The sequence below is a fragment of the Panthera uncia genome, chromosome D4, assembly GCF_023721935.1.
Source record: "Panthera uncia isolate 11264 chromosome D4, Puncia_PCG_1.0, whole genome shotgun sequence".
Classification (NCBI taxonomy): Eukaryota; Metazoa; Chordata; class Mammalia; order Carnivora; family Felidae; genus Panthera; species Panthera uncia.
The window spans coordinates 68,120,365-68,146,013 of NC_064807.1; the positions used below are offsets into that span (position 1 = coordinate 68,120,365).

Consider the following 25,649-nt stretch of genomic DNA (forward strand, 5'->3'; position numbering starts at 1 on the left):
CCAGGTCACGATCTCGCGGTCCGTGAGTTCGAGCCCCGCGTCAGGCTCTGGGCTGATGGCTCGGAGCCTGGAGCCTGTTTCCGATTCTGTGTCTCCCTCTCTCTCTGCCCCTCCCCCGTTCATGTTCTGTCTCTCTCTGTCCCAAAATAAATTAAAAAAAAAAAAAAAAAAAAAAAGTCCCCGCAGCAGAGTTTCCTCCTGCAGCTTGCTTTGTCTGAGGAAGGCATGATACATCCTCCCCTCCGAGGACGCCTGCAGCTCGTTTTTACATTGCTTTGGCCTCTCACAAACTATGAGATAGGGCAAAAGGCATTATCTGCTCTTTACGGCACAATTGCATGCGACAGCCACTAGCCACATATGGGTTTTCACATTTATTTTTTTTTCTTTTTAATTTTGTAAGTTTATTTATTTATTTTGAGAGAGAGCGTGAGCAAGAGAGAGAGCAAGTGGGGGAGGGGCAGAGAGAGAGAGGGAGAGAGAGGATCCCAAGCAGGCTCCGTACTCAGTGTGGAGCGTGATGTGGGGCTCAAATGCACAAACGCTGAGATCATGACTTGAGCTGAAATCAAGAGTCTTGACTGACCCTTAACAGACTGAGCCACCAGGCGTCCCTGGGTATTAACATTTAATTACATTTAATTACACTTGAATAAAAAGGCCTCTCCCTCAGAAGCACTCACATGTCAAGTGTTCAGTAGCCCCGTGTGTCTAGTGGCTACCATATTGGATAGTGGAGACACAGAACATTTCCATCATCCTTTGTTGGATGTTGTTCTATTGGACAGTGCTGCCTCAGGACATGAACTTCAAGTGTGAATCTGTCTGGTTCTTTGTGGCAGCCCCAGTCCCAGCCCCAGCCCAGCAACAGTGACAAGGACATAGAATGTGATCAATAAACCATTGTAGGATGAATTGATCGACAAATCCCCCATTTACAAGGAGGAAAAGGAGATTTGGAGAGATGCTATTCCACGGGTGGTCTAGCAAATATGTGACAGAGCTGGGACTCCAACCCAGTCCTCTACCTCCAGGCACAGGCCTGTTCATTCCTCCCTGCAGCTGCTTTATTTGCCCCCCAGCTCTGTCAGGAGAAAATGATCCTCTGTTGTCACCTCAGGAACCTCCCGCTAGCTGACTGGAAGACCACTTTTTAAAATGGCTTATGGAGACACCCGGGTGGCTCAGTTGGTTGCGAGTCCCACTTTGGCTCAGGCCATGATCTCACAGTGGAGGTCGGATGCTCGACGGACTGAGCCACCCAGGTACCAACCTCCCCTTTAAAAAAATTTTTTTCATGTATATTTATTTTGAGAGAGAGAGAGAGAGCACAAGTAGGGGAGGAGTAGAGACAGAGGGAGAGAGAGAATCCCAAGCAGGCTCTGTGGTGTAGGCGTAGAGCCCAACACAGGACTCAATCTTGAGGACTATGAAATCACGACCTGGGCTGAGATCAAGAGCCAGCCGGTTAACTGACTGAGCAACCCGGGTGCCCCTGTGGTTTTCTTTTTAATAGTACAGAGGCGTTTGAGGTTTTCCACAGGGTTGTGTTATTGCTACGTCACTCACAGCTTTTGAGAACTGATTTTCCAAAAAGTTTGTTGGGCCAGACGCTCACTGCTTTTTTCTCCCCAGCCTCATCTTGAAGCTCCTGGGCCTATTTCTCTCTTCTGATATCAGTATAGTCCTGGATTCATGGATATTTCCCCTGTCCATAAAGTCTGCCCCAACCATTACATGGTGGAGCTCAAGGCACAGATAGGATATCAAAGTGGGTGTCTGACACTAGAGATTTCATACCTGCCTGCAAAGGGAGTCCAGTCTCAGCCTCTGTGCTTACGGGGAGATGAAAATGAGTTGCCTGCCTGAAAAAAGCCAAGAGTCACAGAGGCTGCCTTGCTATGGAAGCAGGACTGGAAAAAATCCACCTCATGCGCTGGCTCATGGGAACATGAGGTTCCTCTCACTTCTAGGGTCTGGGGACTCCAAGTGGAGAGATGAATACAAAAACTTGTCCAGAACTGGAGGGGGACCTGAAGGCCCATGAAACCATGGGATAGGGAAACTTCTGGAATCAGGGGTGCTCACAAGAACCCCAATAAAGATGGGCTTGGAACACATTTACCCAACTGAGGAAATTAGCCACATGCAGTCAGCAGTTGCAACAAATAGAAGGCTTTGCAACCCAAGAACTAAAGATAATAAAGCAACCTGAAAAAAAACCCTAAAATCAGCAGGTTTACAATTTTTTGAAGTGGTAAAGGAATAGATACTTTGAGCCTTAAAGTCGGAACAGAACAGTATGAGAAAATTATGAGCAGGTTTGAAAAGGGTCTATATAGAAATTCTAGGAAAGACACAATTATTGAAATACAGGGAGCCCGTGAGTTCAGAGATGTGAGGGAAGAACGAGAATGGCCTTTGAAGGGATGTTTCTGTTCATAACAATTATTAACCTTTCTTATGAGCCAGGCATTATTTCAGGGATTTCAAATGTATTAATTCATTTGATCTGCACAGTCTTATGAAGTGGGTGATACAGTTCCATAGTGGGGAGACAGGGAATATTCCAATGGCCCTGTGATCCAGCCATCCCCAGGACAGTTAGGGAATAGTAATCATATGTGATGTATTGTATGTATACAATAAAGCACTTTACATGGATTATCTCATTTAATCCTCGTTTAATAATTTCATTAATCCTTCTAACAATCCCTCAAGGCAGGTGTTACGGTCAGCGCCGTCTTGTGACAGAGAAGACTGAGCTTACAGCCATTAAAAAAATTCCCTAATGTTTACACAGTCACCAAGCCCTGTAGCTGGGATTTAAAATGAGACCAGTTGAATCCACAGTCCAAGCCCTGAACAACCATGCAAAGGAAGCAGTAGCTGTTTGTTTGGGCTTTAATTTTGTGCATTTCTTACTACTGAATAGGCAATACAGTTGCCGATCCAATACTAATTATGGTGGAATTAAAAAAAAATTAAAAAAAAAAGGGTACCAAAGGGTCCAGAGTAAAACATCTCTGTTTTCTAGAAGTCAGTGTTCCAAGTTTCCTGTGTGAACTTCCAGTTATTTTATGCCTAGAGAAGCAAGTGTTGGGACACCTGTGTCCCACTCTTGATTTCGGCTCAGCTCATGATCTCATGGTTCATGAGACTGAGCCCTGAATCGGGCTCTGTGCTGATGGCACAGAGCCTGCTTGGGATTCTCTCTCTCCTTCTCTCTCTGCCCCTCGTCTGTTTGTGCACACTCTCTCAAAAGAAATAAATATTTTTTTTAAAAGCAAGCGTCTACAGGTGTAGTTATATACAAGTCTATCTATCTAGAGATGGCTCTTCTTTTCTCCTTTTTTTACACAGTCAGAAGTTTCCCCTATACCTTGTTCTTATCTTGCTATTTTCATTTAACACTCTATCTTGAAAGCATTCTATATTAGTATAGAATAATAATAAAAAATAATAATATAGAATACTTACTATTACTAGCAATGTAAAAGTATGGAATTATAACAATAAAGGGCTTCCTCATTCTTATTTGTGACTGCTGAATATTCCATTGTAAGTCTATATTATTTTTTTTTAAGTTTATTTATTTTGAGAGTGAGAGCTAGAGAGAGAAAGCAAGTGACAGAGGCAGAGAGAGAGAGAGAATCCCAAGCAGGTTCTGGCACGGTCAGCACAAAGCCCGATGTGGGGCTTGAACTCATGAACCATGGGATCATGACTTGAGCCAAAGTCAGACACTTAACTGACTGAGCCACCCAGGCGCCCAGTAATGCTTATTTATTATAAACAATTGGAAGAGGGGAAAATTTAACAAAAAGTCCCCTCCTGCTAATCCCACAATTTTTGTCTAATCACTAGTAAAATGTTGACTTTCTTTCTAGGCTTTTCTCAGTTCAAATATTTTCCCTAAAATTGTCATTAAATATGCTTAAAAACATGACTTTTCGTTTTGCCAAGTTAAGCTAAAAATGGCATCTCTTATTTGAAAATTTTGTCGTATTTGTTACAAATATTTTTCTCAGTTTATTGATTGCCTTTTTCTTGTGTTTATGGTGTCCTGATTTTTTAAAATTTATTTATTTGTTTTGAGAGAATGAGAGAGAGAGAGAGAGAGAGAGAGCACATACACAAGCAGGAGAGGAGCAGAGAGAGAAGGAGAGAGAGAATTTCAAGTAGGCTCCACACTGTGGAGTGCAAAGCCTGACGTGGGTCTTGAACCCACAAACTGTGAGCTCGTGACCTGAGCCAAAATCAAAAGCCGGACACCTAATCGACTGAGCCACCCAGATGCCCCCATGGTATCCTGAATTTTTATGTAGTCAGATCTAGAAATCTCTTTCATCTCTCCCTGTCCCCAGCTCCCTTAAAAACTTCTTGCCATGGGGATGAGGGTGTAGTGGTGTTAAGAAACACGAAAAAGGCTGAGTGTTCGGGAGAGCAAGATCCCACCTGAGATCAGCAACGTAAGGGAAAGAGGACTGGCGGGTATTCATTCAACAGGCATTTATGACACCTACTTAACACTGTTTGCTGGGACGGTCTCCAGCAGGGAGGTAAGGTAAGCATAACCAGGGACTAACCCACCAGCGAGGGGTGTATTCCCAGCCATCAGAGGGCCACACTAAAGGTACCCCACATTCATTAGTTGCCTCTCCCCGTCCTCCTTCCTCCCAGCCCCCGGCTGGGATTTACTTCGGAACTCCTTTCTGTCTTTGTGAATCCTCCTTTTCTGGACGACTCCTGTAAACAGAATCATACGTTATGTGACTTTTCGTGTCTGGCTTCACTCACTTAGCATGTTTTCAAAGTTCTCCCACAGTGGAGCGTGTGTCAGCACTTCATTCCTATTCGTGCCCAGATAATATTCCGCCGTGTGGACAGACCACGTTCTGTTTCTCCACTCGTCGGCTCACCAACATTTGGCTGGTTTCCACTCTCTGTCCATTGTGAAGAATCCTGCTACGAACATCTATTTCAGTCTTGATGGTATGAAGGAAAGACAGGAGAGCTTTACCTGGGATGAGGGAGGCAGAAAGATGGTGATAAAGCTTTTGTGGGAGAGGGCTTGCCTGAGGCCAGTTTACTTAAGGAGCGTAAGACACGGAGGAGGTTGGGGGCAGGGCTGGTCCGCAGGGAAGGGGGTGGCTCTCGGGCCTCCTGGGCTCCTGTGCTTCTGGACAGTGCCTACAAAAGACAAACAGAATCCCTACAAGCTCTGCCTTATTGAGGACAACCCAGATTTGCGATAAGAAAGGAGAGACCGCCGCATGATTCCGACTTGAACATTTATCTCAGAATGTTTCTAAGCATTTCTCAGTTGTTTCTGTTTCAATTTTCTGAGTTTTGATGGTTGGTTTATAAATAGCACGTCTTCTGTTTAGAAACTTGACTTACAGGCCTTGATTACTATCAGGACTGTTCTCACTTACACACCTCTGGCCTTTGCCAGGTAGGTCTCTCACCACAACCGAAGCCGTGCGCCTGGGCTCTGTGAAATCTGAGAGCCAAGTTCCTTGCTGGAACCCAGAGGCCTAGGTCACAGTGACCTCACACTCTGGACAGAGTCCATACAGCACTCCTCTCCTGGGCAATGCCCCTTCATGCCACATAGTTCTGTTGTACTTTTCCTTGCTGTATGGCGAATATTTGTAAGTATTTTACCTAAATTTTCTTCTCCCTTCTCTTTTTTTCCTTTACTTGTTTATACTGCATTTTGTGATTGCAGCCTGACAAGTCTATGACAAGTGCATATTCACCCCAGATAGGCTATTTTAATAACTGGGTTTCATTACAGAGAGGATTTGAATGGATTAACAATTAAATAAGAGTAGCACAAAAGAAAAGGCATCTCCTGTGGCTGATTGGGGTGCTCGGAACCCAGCAGTGCCTACATCATTTTTAAGAATAAACTTTCGCATTTATTTAAAAAAAATTTTTTTAATGTTTATTATTTTTGAGAGAGAGAGAGAGAGAGAGAGACCAAGCAGGGAAGGGGCAGAGAGAGAGGGAGGCACAGAATCGGAAGCAGGCTCCAGTCTCTGAGCTGTCAGCACAGAGCCCGATGTGGGGCTCAAACTCACAGACCACGAGATCATGACCTGAGCCATAGTTGACCGCCCAACCGACTGAGCCACCCAGGCGCCCCTAAAAAATTTTTTTAAAATTACATTTATTTATTTTTGAGACACAGAGTGAGAGCCTGAGCAGGGGAGGGGAGGAGAGCGAAGGAGACACAGAATCCGAAGCAGGCTCCAGGCTTTGAGCAAGGGTTCAGCACAGAGCCCGACGCGGGGCTCAAACCCACGAACTATGAGATCATAACCTAAGCTGAAGTCGGACACTTAACTGACTGAGCCACCCAGGAGCCCCAAACTTTCGCATTTAGACGTGGCTGCGTGATGCTCCTCAGACTGGCTACATATGTCCCTAACGTTGGACTTCAGACCCAAAGAACAATCTCATTCTTTGCCCTACACCTGGTCCTCCTGGCTTGTGGACTCACACCCAGCCCAAACTAGAAACTGGCCAGTCCTGGGCTCCTCCCTCTGCACACCCATCAGTTATGGAGTCCTCCCTTCTTCCTCTGATAGATGTGGGGGCTGTGACCACTTACCTTGTCCTCACTGCCACCATATCTCCCCTGACCTCTGCCACCGCATCCCCACTGTCTTTCCTGTCTCCTCCATTGTTTGGATGAGGATATTGGAAGCCCTGGGGGCAACCTCGGGAGAAATCCCGGAGTGTTCCTTGACCGCAAGAGGAATCCAGGGGTTTAGGGGCCGACAAGTAATGGATACAAGGGTGGCCATAGATGAAGACTGGCCTGGGTAATTTGGGGGTGGGGAATGAGTAGGGCTCTGGGGTTTCTAGAAAAGAGGTTAAGTTTGTGTTACCAGCCTACTGTTATTCAAATGATTTGTATATGTAACAGGTGCTGACCTTGTCAGCAAGTGAGTGCTGTATTTCCCGATGGTGGATCGGTCTTGCTTAAATGACATCATTGCATTTGTTCCCGTGTGCTGGGTCTTGAGCAGGGTAACTCCTCATAAATCAGTCCTTCAGTGGCTATAGAGTCAAGGAATTGCAGGGGAGGCTGCTAATTGTGCCCTAACAATCCTCAATAATACGACTCTGAATTTTGGCTGGGTAGAGTGCCAGCCAGAAGAAAGACTACATTTCCTAACCTCACTTGCAGCTAGGTGTACCCATATAATTAAGTTCTGGCCAACCGTTTTTAAGTCAGAGTAGTCTATGCAACTTTTACGAATTATCCTCAAGGGCAAAAGGCATTTTTCCCCACCATTTTCCTCTTTCTTGCCAGCTGAAATGTGGATGCAATGGCTGTAGCTGGAGCAGCCATCTTGGACCGTGAGGTGGAAGGTATACGTTGAGGCTAGTAGAGCAACCAGATTGGAAGGGCACAGATCACGATAACCATGCAGCCATACCATGAGTTCTGGACTCCTGTGTTTACCTGGAAGCGAAACAAACTTCCATCTTTCCCCAGCCAACTTTCCTTTGGTTTTTGGATTCAGAATTTGATCCTTGAAAGTGGCATGCTGCAAATAACATCCAAAATGTGGCACTGGCTTAGTGGAATTGGCAGGCCAGCAGAGGGCAAGGACAGATAATTGCCTTTTAGATAGTGACTAACGTGTCACTTTGATGAGTGTCGTCTGCAGTACTTTGGAGGAGGGACCACGTGCTGACCAAGGCCACAATGGAGAAAATGGCGGGAGGGGACCAAAAGGGTGACTGTTGCTCCTTGTTGCTTTTCACAAAGGCCCATAGAAGTGAGATGCACTGGGGCTGGAGCCAGGGCACCGTAGCAGAGATGGAAGGGAGCCTTGCTTTGCTAAGGAAGGCAGTCTGTAGCCTGAGCTCAAAACTGATTAAGGTCTTGGAGTAGAGAAAATGCTAACTGCTTCTGTTCTTCAAACTGCAGCTACTCAAAGCAGTGGCCTTAGGCGATAAGGCTGGGGGCAGCAAGCCATCTTCAAGACTTCTTTGCCAGAAAATGTGCATGAGGCAGCTCCAAAGGTCAGATGAACCGTCTCGTCTTCCCATCCAAGCTTCCCTTTCTGGTGGCTTCAAGGTAGCCACCTTTAAGTTAAGAGGCATGAGCAAAACACAGAACATCATTCTAGACCAGACCTTCAGCTGTGGGTACTTGCTGGAATTCTACTGGCAAAGAAACCACAAGCCTGGGGATCTCCCTCAAAACTGCCCCAGGAGTAAGCAGGCTACAAAAGCTGTGCTGTCCTCAAGAAGGCTGCCCATGCAGTCCCACCTTGGATGTGGCCATGGAGGTCCACAGACAAGGAGGTCAGGCAGCTATCCAAGGGACTTACTGGCCTGCCAGAAGCGTCTTCACTCTTCCTGTGCGGCGGGCTCGGAAAACTGCTTGGAGCATTGTTTCCTATTCTTCCCTCTTATGAATGACTTTTCAATGACTGTTTTCCTGTTTCTACTTTACTGTTGATGGGGGGCGTTGGGAGATCACTTGTCTTGAGTTTACGGGTGATTAGACAGGAAGCCACCCAGAGATAATGGGGAAGCCCACAGATCACCCAAAGGTGATCTTAGGTTGAACTTCATGCCACAAGTGGCTGGGGCTTGGGTTGTCTACCTTGGAGAGAGGAGGAACGGGCTCTGTGTGAGGGGTAAGAAAGGTGAGCAAAGGGTTGAGCAATGGCGGAGATCATTAATTATCCCGCAAACCCATTCTTTCCTTCTCGGAAACAGAACTCCTGAATTTTTAGGCACATGGTTTCTTGGAATAAAAACCTTTCCTAGACTCCCTTGCAGTAGGTGTAGCCCTGCCCCTAAGTTCTGTTCAATGGGATGCACAACAACCAGATGGCACACCCTGAGGGAAGGGGTTTTGCTTTCTCCTTTCCCTCTCCTCTTTCCTGCTGGCTGGAGCCATCTTCACGGACCTCAGCGTTAAAGCTGCATACTGGGGTTGGCAGAGAACCAAGCTGGAAGGAACCTGGGTTCTGGGGATCACGGAGCCACCCTGGCAGCCCTGCGTGATAGAAAGTACTGAAACTTCTTTGTGTAAGCTGCTGTTGTCATGACAGCCGAACCCAATTCAAATTTAGAATTAGCCACACAAGGTCAAGACAGAAGCAGGTACTCTGCACGGCCATGCTCCTGACGAGAGGGAAGGTAGGGATGGGCAGAGAGCACGCTCCTCCAAGAGAGTTAATATTTACTAAAAAGCAAACAAACAGAACGCAAGCATAATAAAACCCTTTCAGAAATCAAGACGATGATTAGAATAAAAAAATCTCGACACACAGTGTTGCATAGCTTGAATGTTTTTATATTGATCAAACTTTTTCAGTAGCGTCGCTGACAGGTCAGAATGAAAAACATCCCGAATTTACAGAAAAAAAAAATATTGCTCATTAAGATACTTTTCGAAACTACATAACACCGATCTTTTCATTGCTGCAAACAGAATGTGGGTTACAAAGATGGCGGACAGTCAGCCATCAGACTCCTCAGAGGCGGGCTGAGGTCAGTCTTTGCCATCTTTACGATTCTGATCTCAGCGCAGAATGGCAAGAACCGGACAGTGGCAATCCTTGTCTTGGCATTCAACCCTGCCAAGGTTAGGGACAATCTCTTGGAGACAAGTCATGGAAATGTGACACATTTCTCTCCAGGAGCTATATGGCTTTGATTTAGGGCTAATTTCCATTCTCTGCAATACAGACTCCCAGAATGGTAAACGTTGAAAGAACCAAAGAACTCATTTAGTGCAGCCCAAATTCCTCTTTTTTACACATAAGGAAATTGAGGCCCGAGTCACCCAAGTCACCCAAATCTAGGTCTAGATGCGAATGAGCCTTCCCTATTGGGGCCACCTCTTTGTTGCCTCTGAAGGATGAAAAGGGCTGTTGATTTCACTCAAATGATAATTTCTTTCTTTGTTTCTTTGTTTGTTTGTTTGTTTGTTTCTTTCTTTCTTTCTTTCTTTCTCTCTCTCCTTTCTTTCTTTCTTTCTCTCGCACTCAAATGGTAATTTCTGAGGAACAACAACAACAAAAATATCAGGTAGCAACATAAAAGAAACAGCATCTACACTAATCTAAATAAAAGCATTTTTAGTGTTAACTATCTGGAATTAAAATAAAAAACTTAATCAAAAACATTTTTAAATATAAATTACTGTGGTAGGAATTATGGACCAGCACATGTTGGTGATATAACACCCCCCAACTTGACCTCCCCTAGCCAAATCGAGTTCAATCTCTCCCCCCCCCACCCCACCCCCCCTGCCGGAAGTCAAAACACCAAGTGTAGGTGCTATAGAGTGACACGGGAGGGATGTCCCATCCTAAGTCAGCACATGAGTGGATCTGATCAGATCTTCCAGAGAACAAAACACAAATGTAAAATGTCCTCTCTGTTCACATCCAGCCAAATTTCCTAGGCAAAATTAGGACCAAAAAAGGCTTCAGTGTAATTGTTTAAATGTGTAAAGTATTGCAGCAGGAATGCTGAGGTACAGAATTTAATTGGTTGTATCTGTAGTAATTTTTACTCGTATATTTTGCCCTTTTAGATAATTCTCTTGTCCTGTTCTTCTCCAGTATTTCATAAATTCTGTTCTGAGTAACATCTGCTGGGTCTGAACTTCTGGCCTGCACGGTGGCAGAAAAAGGCTAGTTGCAACCTCTGGTAAACTTTTTTGAAATTTATGTACAGTAATGACAGCCTTCCTGCAACTATATTAAATAATTTGCTTAAAAGAAGTAAAACACAACTCTCCAAACACATTTAGACTCCTCAAGCTTCTTGCACACAGGGGGATGATGCATTTGTATCAAATGGCAATGATTTGCTAAACATCCTGATGGCATTTAAATTTAGCTCAGCTTTCCACCTTCCCCTCTTTTTTGGGACTTAACTGGTAGAATTTTTTCTGAGTCCAGATTGAGAGAAGGCACTGGTATGAGGATATTCCTTTGTGCTTTTGTTCTCAGCCCAAGAAACGTTCTCTTAGAAAAATCCATACAATTCTACTTCTATTTCATGGGTTTTGGGGCTAAACACTGGTCAGTTAACTCTTCCAAGTAATGCATCTGCAGCAGTGTCAGAGAGATTCCAGCTGATGAAAACTCACACTGATAGCGTTTTATTCAATCCTCGTATTCAACCCATAGCCTCAGCATTATTTCTCCTATTTTACAGGACGCTGTAATTACAGGAAATAGAGGAAAGAGAGGTAGCACTCTTAAGTGACCAGGCCAAGAGCTAGTTGTTGATAAGTGGGACCGGGAACCAAATCTCCAACTGCATAATTCCAACCTCTCCTGGCTCATTCTGCTGGCTTAGCATGAATCTGACAAGGATCGGGCTTAGGTGGTCTCCTGTTTCACAGTAGCGGGCGATGGCACCGTGTGACGCCTCCCTCCCACCCCTGCCGTTTGGCAGTAAAATATTGGTGGGGGAAAGAGGGAAGTATGCAATTAAATATGCTAAGTCTGGAGATAAAGAACCTTTAGAAACCCGGCTCCCATCATATGGGTCTTTATCCCTCTTGCATCCAGGAAACTACTCAATTGGTCCAGAGTTTGTTAAACATCAAAATGGCTTCACTTCTGTGCACTATGATATGAAAGCATCCTTTTTCTGTAAATCCCATTAAGAAACTGGCTTAGCTTCCTTGTCCTTCAGGGTACATAAAAACCGCTATTTAAAAATACCACATTAAAATTTTTACGTAATTTATTTTCCTTAAATAATAATTTGCTACAGTCCTGTCACAAATTTTTTAAAAATTTAACACAGTATGAACAAAGGCAGAATTCTTTAGGACAATCAAAATCAGGGTGTACTTAGAATAAATTAACATCAAATTGTGTTTATATTCAGATAGCCTGATCCTCTCCTTTGAAATGAAATGGAGACCATTGTAACTGAGGGTGAATGCACACATTTGTTCTTCTATACAGAGACTCATTCTTTATATAAACTCAACTGTAATTTGAATCAAGTTAGGAGTCCTGAGAAACACTTACCATGGGCGCGCACACACACACATCCACACACATCCACGGACAACCCTCTAGAAGCTGGGTTTCCCATGGTTCCATGACTAGATCTTTCCTCAGCAGGGCCAACGATTCTGAACATTTAGATGATATCCCATCTCCCCTCAGGAAAATCGTAATGTTTCAAGTGTAACATAGCTTGAAGTAGCAGCAATCCATGTAGTAGATTCAGTAGTCGATAATTCCAGTCTCGGGTTCTGCATGTACAGCAAGAGGCAAGCAGAGGCAAAGAGCACTTCCTCCTAGAACTAACGCACGGACGACAGGATGCAGCGGGAGTCCTCATGCTCAGAGTCTCCACTGAAAACTCACCCGAGGCTGCATGACTAATCTGGTCCAGGCACCGCGTGAGCACCTGACTAGGGTCAGTAATGCAGGGAGGAAGCGGGGCATCTTAGACGGGATTCTCAGAAACATGAATATGGGACGTGGCAGGGAGATGGGACAGAGGAAGGGAGGCCAGAAAAGGTACTGCCCGCTCCTTCAGCCTGAAATCCCACCACCCTGCCATTTAGTACATTCATCAGGGTTTCCTTAGCAGGGGGCAGGGGAATGCTAATGGTTCCAGCTCCATCTAGAAGGACAGAAAGCTCAGCCCTTAGAGTCCGATAAACATATACACACAAAACATCCAAGCAACTCTAAATAGCCACACCATCTTGTTTCTGGGCAGTCAAGAGCATTGCTGGCGTCCCCTCTCAATTGCCCAAGGATGGTTTACAGGAACACAGTGATGTCTAGGGAGGAAGGCAATAGGACAGGCCCCAAACTGAGATCTGCATTTGCTTACTTCTCTCTGAGGAATAACGGGCCTAACTGACGCTGCAACCGCATGCGTATCTACACAGTTCCTATGTACATGATACCTCTTCTATAGAACTTTAAAGTGCCTGGGTTCAAATGTGCTCATTCCTTCCCCACAGCCTACAAATTCCTCTTGCTGCTTCCAAAGAGAAGGTCTGTCCTTAAGGAGGATGCCCCTGGGAAAGAGGAATGAACATTTCACAGTTGTCTTAACTGGGATCCAGCATTTGGACTAAGCCTTCTTCATAAACACGAAGAATCGCTTCACATACAAACTTGTACTGGCTCTGGAAGAGAAAAGAAAGGTGTCAGTCCAGCCACAGTTCCATAAACTCTGCCTCCTACCACATCTCTGCGTACTCTTTTACGTTGCTCATAAATACCCTCTGACCTCCAGCTCCGGGCCAGGCCAGACCCTGTGCTACGTGCCAGGGAAACACCGTGAAGGCACACCCGTGAAGCCATGATTCCTACGTGAGGGCTGGGGGCTGCTCCCAGAGAGCGGTGGGGAGAGTGTCATGGAAACCACAGCAGAGGGAGGGGCCGGTGGCCTGGAGGAGCCAGGGAAGGGGTGAAGTCACTGCGGGGTGGCCATTCTACTGTACAGTACACTCAAATGTGGAGACTCCGATGGCCCATTCTGAGTGGCACTGTCGGGCTCAGAGCCCCTGCCCGGAACACCTGGGCACGGACGGAGAGGCTGCACTGGTGGCTGGGACCTGGTTGTGCAGGGTAAGGTGAAGGAGTCTGGATTTTGTCTTAAAAAAAAAAAAAAGAGAGCCACTAAAGCTGCTCTGTGGGATACGGTCCTTTATATTAAGAAACGCCCGAGAAACTCATTTAGTGAAGTGTGCGGGGTGAAAGAAAGCATTGAGACTGTGCTTCTTCACCAGCTAGGCAAATCTACCAAGGAGATGCACTGTCAAAATTTTTAACTGGCAATGAGGTCTTCCATACCACGCAGCAGGGCAGAGAACAATATTCTTAATAACCCGTTTTTTTCCCTCTTAATTGAATTTCCTGAGTCTAATATAAAACAAGAGGTCCCGATCATTAGAGAAATCTCATAAACTCTGTCCCTGAGCCTTTGAGGACACGGAGCTGGCTGCATGGTGGACTTCCCACTCTTTTCTTTGCTTACGCCACCTCATTCATCTGGGGGGGTTTTGCCTTAGAGGCCACTCCTCCAGAAAGCCTTCCTTGACTTTTCAAAGTCAGCTTTGATGGTCTTCCAGCAAGTTCTTACCCTTGGACTTCCCCCATTACTGCTGAGATTTATAACTAATTCAGTCTTCCTACTACATACAAGTCTGGGTCTCTTCGGTGTGTGCAATTATCTAAATGAATGTGGGATGGTCCCCATTTTGCAGATGGGGAAATGGAGGCTTGGAGAGAAGCTAAGTGATTATCTAAGGTCACCCAGTATGTGGAGGGGCCTGAATCATGCTCATTTTTCTACATCACCCGCCCGGCCCCTCTTGTGCTTCTAGGGAAAAACCACAGGCTTCCTCTTGAGGACACTTGCAGTGCCACTTACCCAGACGTGGCAGACATGGGAGATAGCCCAAGGAGGAGAGAGTAGGGCCATGTGAAACGTCCACTGAGCCAAAAGGCTCACCTGTACATGATAGGTGGAGTAAAACCCTCAGGTGACTCTGTTTGCTTCTGAGGGATAAATGATGGGCCAGCGGCTTGACCATGTAGAATGCAACCTGGGCTGCACCCTGGCCGCATGGCTGGCTGGAAACACAGCACAGACGCAGTGAAAGGGACGGACAGTGAGAGACAGAGGTCAGATGGGGTGGGCTTTGGAGTCGCTCAGCCCCTGACAAGTTTTGTGACCTTGGGCAAGCACTGCGGTGCCCTTGAGCCTTGGTCTCTTAACCTGCAAAGCCCTTCACACAGGCCTGGCCCAGGGCAAGTGTTCAGAAAGCGTGGGCCATCGTTATGACTTTTATCAATGGATTTCCACTCACTGATGTCTGCACCATCATGGCACGCTGGTCTCGCATTTTCCGGACGATGTCCAGTGGGTAAACGGGCAGGTTTCTCTCAGTTAGGCACATGGCTGTTTCCATGGTGACCAACACACCAGTACGACCTATGCCAGCACTGGGGGGACAGAAGCAGAGACCTGGGATTTGCTCAGGCAGTATTTCTGCACGGCCCAGCTTAATGCCTAGCCAGTTCCCACGTTTACTCAGACAGAGCTCTCCTCCCCTGACCTTCGGGAATACAAAACACACATTCAGGGTGTGCTCTCCAACAGGCTGAAAAGGCCTCTCCTCATATATTCTGAGGCCAGGGGCTTAAACACCAATGAAAAGAAACCCACCTTTAAGGGCTGCACCCTCCTCTTGTTCACATCTATTGTGAAGGTCAGCAACTCAAGGACACAGGGAGAGCGGAGGGGGGGAGTGGGCTTCTTCAGTTCTACAATCAGAGGTTTATGCTTTCATAAAATTCCCAATCTTTTGAAACAGCGAAGAAGAAATGAGCAGAGCCTTCTCGTAAAAGCATAGAGTCTCGTGGGATTTAGGGTGATCTCTGCCAAGTTTCCTCAGGTCTTTCCCTACGGAATATGTGTATTTAAAAACCAAACCAAAGTAAACCTGGAAGCCACAGTACCTGCAGTGAACTAACACCGGTTCACCATCCACTCTCAGGGACCTCACGTAGTTTACAAATTCCAGAAAGTCCGAGGAGTCATCAGGAACGCCGTGGTCAGGCCACGCGACATACTGGAGATGTGTCACAGTGTGCTCTTCCCCGGTCTGTGGAAGATGCAGGGTGGCCGCGGTGAGCCAAGCCAGCAAGTGGGCAGCTTGAGTCTGGCCCCAGCCTCAGCCTCAGCTAAGCGGTCCTGTCTCCTGACGCCCTTTCGCCCACTGCGCGCAGCCCTGCGGTGGCCCCTGGAAACTCCTGCTCCCCCCTCCAGGACACAGCTCGGGCCACCCTGTCAGGACTGCTTCCTTCTGTCCACTGAGATTTCTTCCCACTCGCTCCTATGGTACTTGCCATCAGGGCCACACACACTGGCTTTTTCTTTTTTCAAGAGGGTAAAATACATGTGACACGAAGTTTACCATTTTAACCATTAAGTGTATATAGTTCAGTGGCATTAAGTACATTCCCAGGGTTGTGCAACGATCACTGCTATTACCCGGATTTTTTCATCTTCCCAAGCGGAAACTCTGTACCCATGAAGCAGTAACTCTTCATTCCCCCTGCCCCCAGCTAATCACCCCACCTCTTTCTGTCTGATTGTGACTAGCCCAGGGACTCTATACAGTCACATAATACTTTCCTCTTGTGACTGGCTTACTTGACCTAGTATAAGGTCTTTCAAGGTTCAGCACTGCTATAACATGCATCAGAATTTCCCTCCTTTTAAAAGCTGAATAGCGCTCCACTCTGCAAATATACCACATCTTGTCTATCCATTTATCCGTCCCGGGGCACTTGGGCGTTCTCACTGCTGTCTAGTGTGAACAGTGGTGCTGTGAACAAGGGCGCTGGTTCTTTCACAAGCGTTTACCCAAATGCTCACCGGGAGTGAACGTAGAACAGACCTGGAAGCACTGCCCTGTGCAGGCCCCCAGTGGATCTGGTTTAGCACCTGCCTTGAAGCTGCACCCTCCCCCGGACCACTCACTGAAGGGACACCGCTCACCTCGGTGTTGGTGACCAGCATTTCTCGGAACACATAAGCGATGGTGCAGTCCTCTGACTGACATCGGATGTGAAAGTTGCCGTGTTCCATGACGTCGGGAGGATCAGGCCAGTACTGGTGACATTTGGTCTGCAAGAAAACCCCTGGGTGTGAGCTAACCTCCGCTGTGGGGGTGGTGCACATGAGCTGTTACCTGGATGGACAGGTGGGCATCTGACCGGAGCCCTCTCACTCACACCAGGTACTCTGAGAGCTGCAAAGCCAATGTGCTCTGGGTCTGTTCCCTGTTCCCAGAGGAGTGTCCCCTCCTCTCCTGGAGAGTAGGGTGGGGGTCAGCCTGCAAGGGCCGAGGCCACAGCTCTCAAGCCACCCTGGAGCTGGAGCCCGGAGGAGGAGTACAGAGCTCACCCTCTTCGTCACCAGGGTCCACTTGCTGGAAGAACAGGAGAGGCCTCAGACACAGTGCCTTGACCTAGGAGCGGCCTCTCCCTCTCATCCTTTCCCATTCCCCATCAAGCCCACTCCAGGCGTTCAGGCCCCTTCTCTGCTCTCCACACCACCCCCCTTCCACCTCACCCTCCTTCACCATCTCTCCCCTACCCACACGAGTAGAAGGAAGGCCTCATGGCACAGAGGTTAAGAGCACACAGATGGAAGTCAGAACTCCACTGGACTCATTTTATCTTCTGTTAGCCACTTGACTTTGAACCTGCTACCCAACCTCTCGGATTTGCAGTCCTTGCCTGACAGACAGGGACAGCACCTGCCTCCCAGACGGTGACAGAGGTCAGAGGGAACGGTGGGAAGTGCCAGGCTCACCATGGGGGCTCAGGTTACCATTGTTGTTATGGGGGCCCCACATCAACATGAAGAAGGGTGATCAGAGATTCCACAAAAATCCCAGGGAAAGAAGTTCTCAAACTGAGATGAACATCCCTTTACATTTGAGCAGTGTCCCCTAAGCCCTCAGATGACTCATGGAGCTGACATGACACACTCCTGGATGGCAGATGAGGAACCCTGGCCCCTGTGGGGTAAGCGACCTGCCCAAGGTCTCAGGGCTGCTGCGGCTTCCCTACAGGCTCAACGAGCCCCCTGTGTCTCCCTTTTAATCCTCCCTTCTAAACCCTGAAGCCATCTTAGCTCTTGCCTCTGGCTTCAAAGCAAAATTCAGGGCCATGCTATCCATCCCATCATAGTTCCATCAAATTCTGACTCACTCAAATTTTTTTTTTCTCCAAGCCTAGAGTTGCAACATCTTACATAAAAATTATATTTGTGTACAGCTAAAAGGGGCTATAAACCAACAGATGCACGTAATTTGTCTGGAACAGCTTTTCTATTCTTATTTTCAAACGTCACATGGAGTATTTGAAATTAAAGTATGCTGTTGGGAAGCTGGAGTTAAGAATTTACTTGTAAACCTTAAATGTGGGTATTTTGGTTAGTGGCCATTTCCCAACTGCCATAGACATGAAGGGGCCCCTGTCCCCAGAAGCCGAGGCAGAGTCGATACCCACTGGCCTATACCTGCCTCATCCTCACCAGGTGTTGGGGAACATCATCAAAAAGACGTGGCCACACAGGCCGGTGAGCTGGACCTGGGCACTCAGAGGCTCCACACGCCCTCCCTTGTCCTTGGAAAGTGGGGTCTGCTTGCCTTTTCTGCTCCCAGGGGCTGCTCCAAGGACACAGCCTTAGGATAGTAACATGGGGTTGAAAACACCTATATTGTATACATAACTGAGCCCACTTAGGGTCTCTTTATAAACTTTTTTTTAAGTTTATTTATTTTGAGAGAGAGAGACAGAGAGAACGAGTGGGGGAGGGACAGAGAGAGAGGGAGGGAGAATCCCACGCAGGCTCTGGTACTGTCAGCACAGAGCCTGATGTGGGCTTGAACCCACTCACTATGAGATCATGGCCTGAGCCGAAACCAAGAGTTGGATGCTTAATTGACTGAGCCACCCAGGTAACCCTCTTTATAAACTTTTAAGATTTAGTGGAAAGGTGCAGGGAACCATTTGTTTTGTGGTTATGACAAGCCTCGTAAGTTCCCCTTGCTTATTTAAAATGCCACCTATGGGCCACCTGGGTGGCTCAGTTGGTTGAGCATCCGACTTCGGCTCAGGTCATGATCTCATGGTCTGTGAGTTCGAGCCCCTCATCAGGCTCTGTGCTGTCAGTTCAGAGCCTGGAGCCTGCTTCAGATTCTGTGTCTCCCTCTCTCTCTGCCCCTCCCCTGCTCATGCTCTGTCTCTCTCTCTGTCAAAAATAAATAAACATTAAAAAAATTAAAAAAATAAAATAAAATGCCACCTAATCTCAGCACCTAAGCATCCGACTCTTGGTTTCAGTTCAGGTCATGATCTCATGGTTCATGAGTTTGAGCCTGCTTGGGATTCTCTCTTCCCCTCTCTCTCTGCCCCTCCCCTGCTATGTTCTCTCTCTCAAAATCAATAAACTTAACAACAACAACAACAAAAAGCCACCCCAAACCGCCACCTACCAACCTAGAGTAGCCTGCGTCTTCCTTCAGTCTCTCCCGGTCCCCTGCATATGGGGGCCGGCTTCATATTATACCTGGGTAGCCTGCCCGGGCGGGCTGCAGACCCACACAGGGTGTCAATTTCTGCTACAGACTCTGAAGCACCCTACTCACAGGACAACGGATGGGAAGGGCCTCTGAAGTGATCAGCCCATATAAGGCAGAGCTACAAACACCTGTTTCCAGAGATTCCCAGCGAATTCACCAGAACTGGACATTCTACTTCTTGATCAAATTTGGATTTTAGGTCTATTTGGATCTCCAAGCACTAAGGGTGTAGTAGAAAGAGCAAGGGGTCTGTGGAAACCCTGAGTTTCAATCCTGGTTAATAATGCGCTCCACTAACCAAGTGTGTGATCCTGGGCAAGTTACTAGACTTCCTTCAGTCTGTTTCCACATTGGTGCTGGCTGTTGGGGGGAGGATGCTAACGCCTACTATCTACTGAACAGTGTGTGCCTAGTTCTCAATGGTACTTTTTATGGACATTAGCTTGACCTCAAAAAACCCTATGAGGTAGATACTATTAGTGTCTCTGTTTCGCATACGAGTAAACTGAGGCTTTGGGGGTGAATCAGCTGGTATGAGATCATCCATATCAGAAGTGGCACATACACAGGGAGAAGCTGTGGGTGGTGGTGAGGACCAGATAAGGATCCTCAAGATAAAGGGCTCGGGTCAGCTGAGAGTTTGTAACAGGAGAGGGAGGAAACATGTAGCCTGGATTTCAGAAGAACAGGTTTCTAACAATTGATAAACAAGAGGGGTAAGTCCCCAGGGCCAGAGATAGTGAAGGGACTGCTGACTCAGGAAAAGGGGCCTGCTGGGCTGGCTGGGCTTAGTCAGGAAGACAGGCTGGGAAACAGAGAAGCCCCCTGGGCCACAGGGAGACCTCAGAGGAGCTCAGGTGCAGAGTAGATGAATAAGAGGGGGGTGGGTGGAACACAATCAGGACAGAGCAGGAGGGGCAGGACCTGTAAGAACAGCCAGAGGAAGTAAGGCCTATCGGAAGGAAGAAAGGGCCCTTCTTTCCGAGCTGGAACAAATAGGACAAGGGAAGAAGGGGCTCCTGTCCAGAGCAGATCATCTGTCGCTAACCATGCCTGTTGCGGCTCACTAATGACCTCAGAGCAGGAAAGGGCAGAGTCAACTTTACAGCAGAAAGAGAAGCCCAATCCAGGTGAGGAGACCACGCCCCATGGCCCTGAAAGACCTTACGACCCAGCAGAATGGCACCTCCATGAATATTTTGAGAAAACCTGGAGCATTCAAGCACCTAGAAGTCACAGAATAGGCAGACAAATATATCTCAGCTTTCAAATGGGGGGACTGGCAGATTGTGGAGACGGGGAGGCAATAAAGTTGGCATTAGTCATCTACAAAATAGCAGAAATGGCCCAGAACAGGGCCTACAGTGTGGGGTGTGGTGGCGGAATCAGAGGATTAAATAACAGAGCTGCATGGCAGTAAAGCAAACTTTGCCAAGGATGGTCTCAACTTGGGTTGAGGATGGCTTCAACATCACTCCCCTAATACTTTAACTCTCTTTTTATGAGAGAGAGACAAAGAGTGTGTGTGTGCACATATTTGCAAGTGCCGGCTTTGGGTTCTGAGCCTAGAAGGCAAGAGTATTTACTTAGAACTTAATAACACAAGTCTGACATTATTTTTAGATCCCTAAAGAGCCAAGTGCATAGAGGAGAGGGGTAACTTATTCTGTGTCTTCCAGGTGGGAGAAGCAGGTGGGGTGGAGGTTCAAGGCCATGTGGATTTCAGCTAGTTGTAAGGAGTAATTTTTTAAAAATCAGGGCTGAACACTAACAAGATGGACCTTGGAGGTGCTTTTGCAGAAGCGGGGAGCCCTCTGCCTGGGAGACACACACACAAGTCCTTTGCAATCCCTGGGGCTGTCTCTGCAGAATTAGTAGGAATTCTTATTTTGCTGTTTCAGGTTGAGAGTATAGACTGTCCTCAAACATACTATTCATTCCAATCCTGTGTATTCTGATTTTCGGTGTGGATCAATTTGGTATTCTGAACCATGTACCAAGGAGAGAGGCCCGGGAGGAAGCAGCACACAGATCATTCAAAGCAGGTGGCTCAAAGTTAATTTATATCTGATTTTGGAATGGGTTTCTGAATAAATGTTTCATAATGAAGATATCTCGATGTATGCACAAGTTAGAGAATGTATAATACAGGTACCCCTTGCACAGTGACTACTGTTACATAACCAGTGATCTGTTCCTATGGAAAATGCATGCCCTGCTAAAGCACAGTGTGGTGCCCATCACTCTCCTAATCAAGCCCTTCTTTCTTCTTTTTGCATCGGCTTTTGCTGCAACGCAAACAGAGGCTGACAGAAGTTGTAATGCCTCCCACTTGTTATGGCCACTGTGAGCCTAGCACCCACACTGCTCTTCACAGGACCAGCCCTTGTCCTGGGTGGGTGAGGCTGCAGTCAACACACGGGTTCTGGGGCAGGGGAGGTGAGGCAAAGGAGACTGCCTTCTGGCTGATTATAATGGATCTGAGCCAGGAGTAGGAGGGGCTGTGTGAGCTCAGAGAAAGGCCAGGGAATGGACAGGAGTGCTGAGCTCCCCGACACTGGAGGGGACTATCAGTAAGTCTCTAAAGGAGATTTATGGGTCATGTAGGGGCTGGACCAAGTGATATTTAAGACCCTTTCCAGGTCTGAAATTCATGTTGCATAGAGCACGGCGTGACATGCCCACGTTTGAATCAGAAATCAAGCCACTTACCCGCCCTCGCTCTGTGAGAGTCGTCAACATGACAATGAGTGATAACTTCTGATCCCAGACGACTTGCCAAAATTGTGCACAGGTATGTGGCAGGGGCCCCTGAGCGGCGATGTACTTGTTCACAAGGTTAGCAGCAGGAATTTCCATCTGGCAAGAGATTGTTAAGACATTAGAATCTGTCACTGCCACAAGGTGGCCATGGAACTGGATCTTACACTCTTCTAGTTGGTAACGGACATCACACCAGAATATTCTGTCAATGTACAGCCAATAAGAAAAAATCAAAGAAAAAGCCATTTTTAAAAATCCTTGAAAGATAATACTAGCATTAACTACTTAAGATAAAGCTATATGACACTCAGTAGGCAATAATCAGAAATGTACCTACAAGACGGCAGAAGAGTTTGAATGATCTTTACTGCTATATTGAAATTGGCCATCTGTATTTTCAGCCATTCATACCAATCTTCATGCCCAAATCTTTCCCCACACAGGGCTTTCTATCAAAATCTACTTACTTTTCTTTGAAGCATAGACCATGCAGGCTTATACCACCACTATGCTGCACTTTGCTTTCTGCAGGGTTCTAATGCCCGTGTCATCGAGTTGATCAATCCTTCCCCCCACCCAGCTTTATTGAAGTGTAACTGACAAATAAAAATTGCATATTATTTAAGGTATACAACATGATGGTTTGATGTATGCATATATTGTGAAATGATCACCACAATCAAGTTAATGATCACATCCATCACCTCACACAGTTATTTGAGTTGCTTAATGTTAAACATCAAAATGTTTTCAACTGTCCTCAGTATCCCTCCTCCCATCCTGCTCTGCTTTTACTTCTTCCCTCTGAACAGAGTCATTTCTATGAAAAAACAGTCAGAACCTGCTGAACTTTCAAGTGACACTGTGATTCATTCATTCTTAGGTGGGGTACACAGAGGCACTCAATTCATGGTTTGGTTGATGCTTGGGTTAATGGCTTCTTCAACCCTGGTCTCAGTTCCCCAATTTCCCTGTAAAGACACCAGATTACGTGATCCTGCTGACCTCACCAAATCTGATGCTCTGCTTTCAAGGCACCAGGAATGTTGAAGTGAGGGTCAATGAATTCCATAGATGTTTTGGGATAAATGGAATCGCTGATAACACCCATCTTTATTAGGGTAGTTTTTGATATTTTGCTATAACTTGAGAACTTGAGAAATCATCTGTTCATGTAGGTCAAGGGTTGGCAAACTTTGGCCTGAGGGCCAAATCTGACTGCCACTTTGCAAGCTAAGAGTGTTTTAAAAATATTTTTACATGGTTGCATTTTAAATGGTTATATAACTACTTAAGTAACAGCCTCCATTTTCCCTCAGCTTGCAAAGACTGAAATATTATCTGGTCCTCTACAGAAAAAGTGTGCTGACCCCTGGTTTAAATGAAGAAAATGAGGTTCAGAGAGGCCAAGTAAGTTGCCCAAGATTCATTTTCAGGGTCGAATGAATGCTTTTCCCACAACATGTGAAATTTTTTATGTTTTCTTTTTGGGTTACACGCACAAGTGGTTTTTTTCTCCCTTATTTTTAGGTGGGATGTACAGTAATAACATGGCGGGGGGGGAGGGAAACACAGAAAGTTACAAGCGCACCACCGGCAAACAAAAACCCCCCCAAAACCAAAAAAAAAAACCCCACAAAAAAACCTCAAACAACAACAAAAAAAAAACCCACAAAAATGTCAGCAGCTCAAGACAGAAGGCATGTGGACGATGGGAGTCAGAGACACAGAATCTGAGTTTTGGTCTCACCTTCTGTTAGCTTTGTGACTTTTCAAATTATTTAATCTCTCTGAACCTTAGTTCTGTCCTCTGTAAAAAGACTATTCTGCCTTCCCTCAATGGCTGCTGGGGTGCTGAAATGAGGGGGTGAACAGGAGAGCACTTGGTCAACTGCAAAGCACCACCCATACCATTCATGCTTGTTACAGTGATCAGTGGGCTCTTATCATCCAGATTCTTGACTTACGTTCACATAACTCGCGTTAATATAATCTTCATTTCCCTGCAATAATACCCGGGTGGTGTCATCTGTGGGGGAGAAACAAATTTACCAATTATCCTGAGCATTATTTTTATCGGACCAAGGAAACAAGAGTTCAGTCCCCAACCCCATCTACAGCTTTGCCTCATTAGCATAAACACTATTTCCCAACTGTTCAGAGTCTGAAATGGCGGCAGTAAAGACGGTGGTGTTTACAGACACACTGAAAATTGTTGCAGAATACCAGACAATCTGTTTTAAAAAGGGAAACATTATCTCAGCGTGTTGGGGGTGGGGGGTGGGGGAGAGAAGGAAGCATTCACACCGGGTACTCACAAGGCAGCACATCTTTATATCGGTTTTTGTCCAAATTTTGAGGCAGCTTTGCAAACGTGATGGCCAGACCAGGCTTCTTTCTGTAGAGTTGCTACATAACAAATACAGAAGTGGGGGGAAAAACAAACAAACAAAAAAAAAAACCAACCTTGCAAAAAACAGCTATGGAGGGAGCATGGAAACATACTTTTAACAACAAAGTCTACCACTCGTGGCACTAAATCTTAACATTTAAAAGTGATTAGGTGCTATGTTTTAAAAGAAAACTCTTCCCAATAAGAAATTCTACAATCCCATGAGAAACTGACTAAACTCACTAATTTTTTTTTTTAACACGAGGATCTTTGGGGGAAAAAAAAGTCACAGGAAGGGTTCTGAGTCATAGATAATGGATCATGGTAAGTCAAGTCTTGTCTTTTTGACAGTTATTCGACAAATGATAAAAGCAAGTCGAGAAAGAAAAGAATTCTGACTCAAAGTTCAATGGAAACCATTTATATTAGTCTAAAAACATTTCTCTCCAGTTCAATGGAGTGAACCGGGTTCTTAGCTGAAGAACAAGAGCATTTCATTCATCTTCTCAGAAGTATGATTGCACAGTAAAAACATTTCTTCCAATACGTAGTAAACTTCATTTAAGAGGTATCTTTGCTGTACAATATAATAACCGGCAAAAAATCCAATTAAGCCATCTTTGCACATCTATAAGCCCCTATTACATGTTTGTGCAGTGCCTGATGTGATTCTGACAACAGCTGTGTGAGAGGTACTAAGAGGACCCTTCTTTTGCAAGCAAGGAGAGATTAAATACCTTGGCTCACAATCCCCAACGGGAGGCTGAATTCAGATCTGACTCAATGCTAGAGTTTTCTCTTCCTTTGAGAACACTCCACTGAGGTATGACTGTCATGTAAAAAGTGGTACATATTTAATGTACACAACTTGATGAGTCCGGGGATAAGTATACACCAGGGAAACCCCACAAAGACCACAGACACATCCATTCCTTCCCAGTTTCCTCCTGCCCTAGAGTTTTTTCATACAACTGTTTCTCACACTTCGAGCTAGAGAGTGAAATACTAGTCACTGTGGTTTTATGAAAGTTTACAAACAATACAACTTTTTCTCAATGTTGGAAGCAACCTTTTCTTCCCTTAGAATATCTGGGAAATTCAGACTAGTATAAAGAAAAAAAATTATCAGTAATTTCACAAACCCAAGGGAACCCTTTTCACATTTTTTTCTCCAGTTTTCTATGTATACAAATAAACGTAAGTACACATATAAACAGAGAAGACACAGATGTACATTTTTAAAAACAAAAAATAAGACTGAATTACAAATTAGCATTTCCTATACTATGTTCTATGGAACCCCAGTGTTTTGAAAGATACTAATAGGTATTCCTTAGAAAGTTT

The 25,649-nt window shown here is 45.9% G+C and overlaps 1 protein-coding gene across 2 annotated transcripts in view; it reads right to left on the reverse strand.

Moving 5' to 3' along the window:
- Nucleotides 1-9,316: 9,316 nt before the first annotated feature.
- Nucleotides 9,317-25,649, reverse strand: part of PTPN3 (protein tyrosine phosphatase non-receptor type 3) — a 112,945-nt gene continuing 96,612 nt past the window's right edge. For both annotated transcript variants that reach the window (XM_049636052.1, XM_049636062.1), the window contains 7 exons: nt 24,232-24,322; nt 23,881-23,942; nt 21,863-22,009; nt 16,555-16,683; nt 15,510-15,655; nt 14,858-14,993; nt 9,317-13,168 (listed from right to left, as the gene is read on the reverse strand). In XM_049636052.1, the coding sequence (XP_049492009.1) occupies nt 13,091-13,168; nt 14,858-14,993; nt 15,510-15,655; nt 16,555-16,683; nt 21,863-22,009; nt 23,881-23,942; nt 24,232-24,322 (789 nt within the window). In that variant the 3' untranslated portion in view covers nt 9,317-13,090. The remainder of the gene's footprint in view (nt 13,169-14,857; nt 14,994-15,509; nt 15,656-16,554; nt 16,684-21,862; nt 22,010-23,880; nt 23,943-24,231; nt 24,323-25,649) is intronic.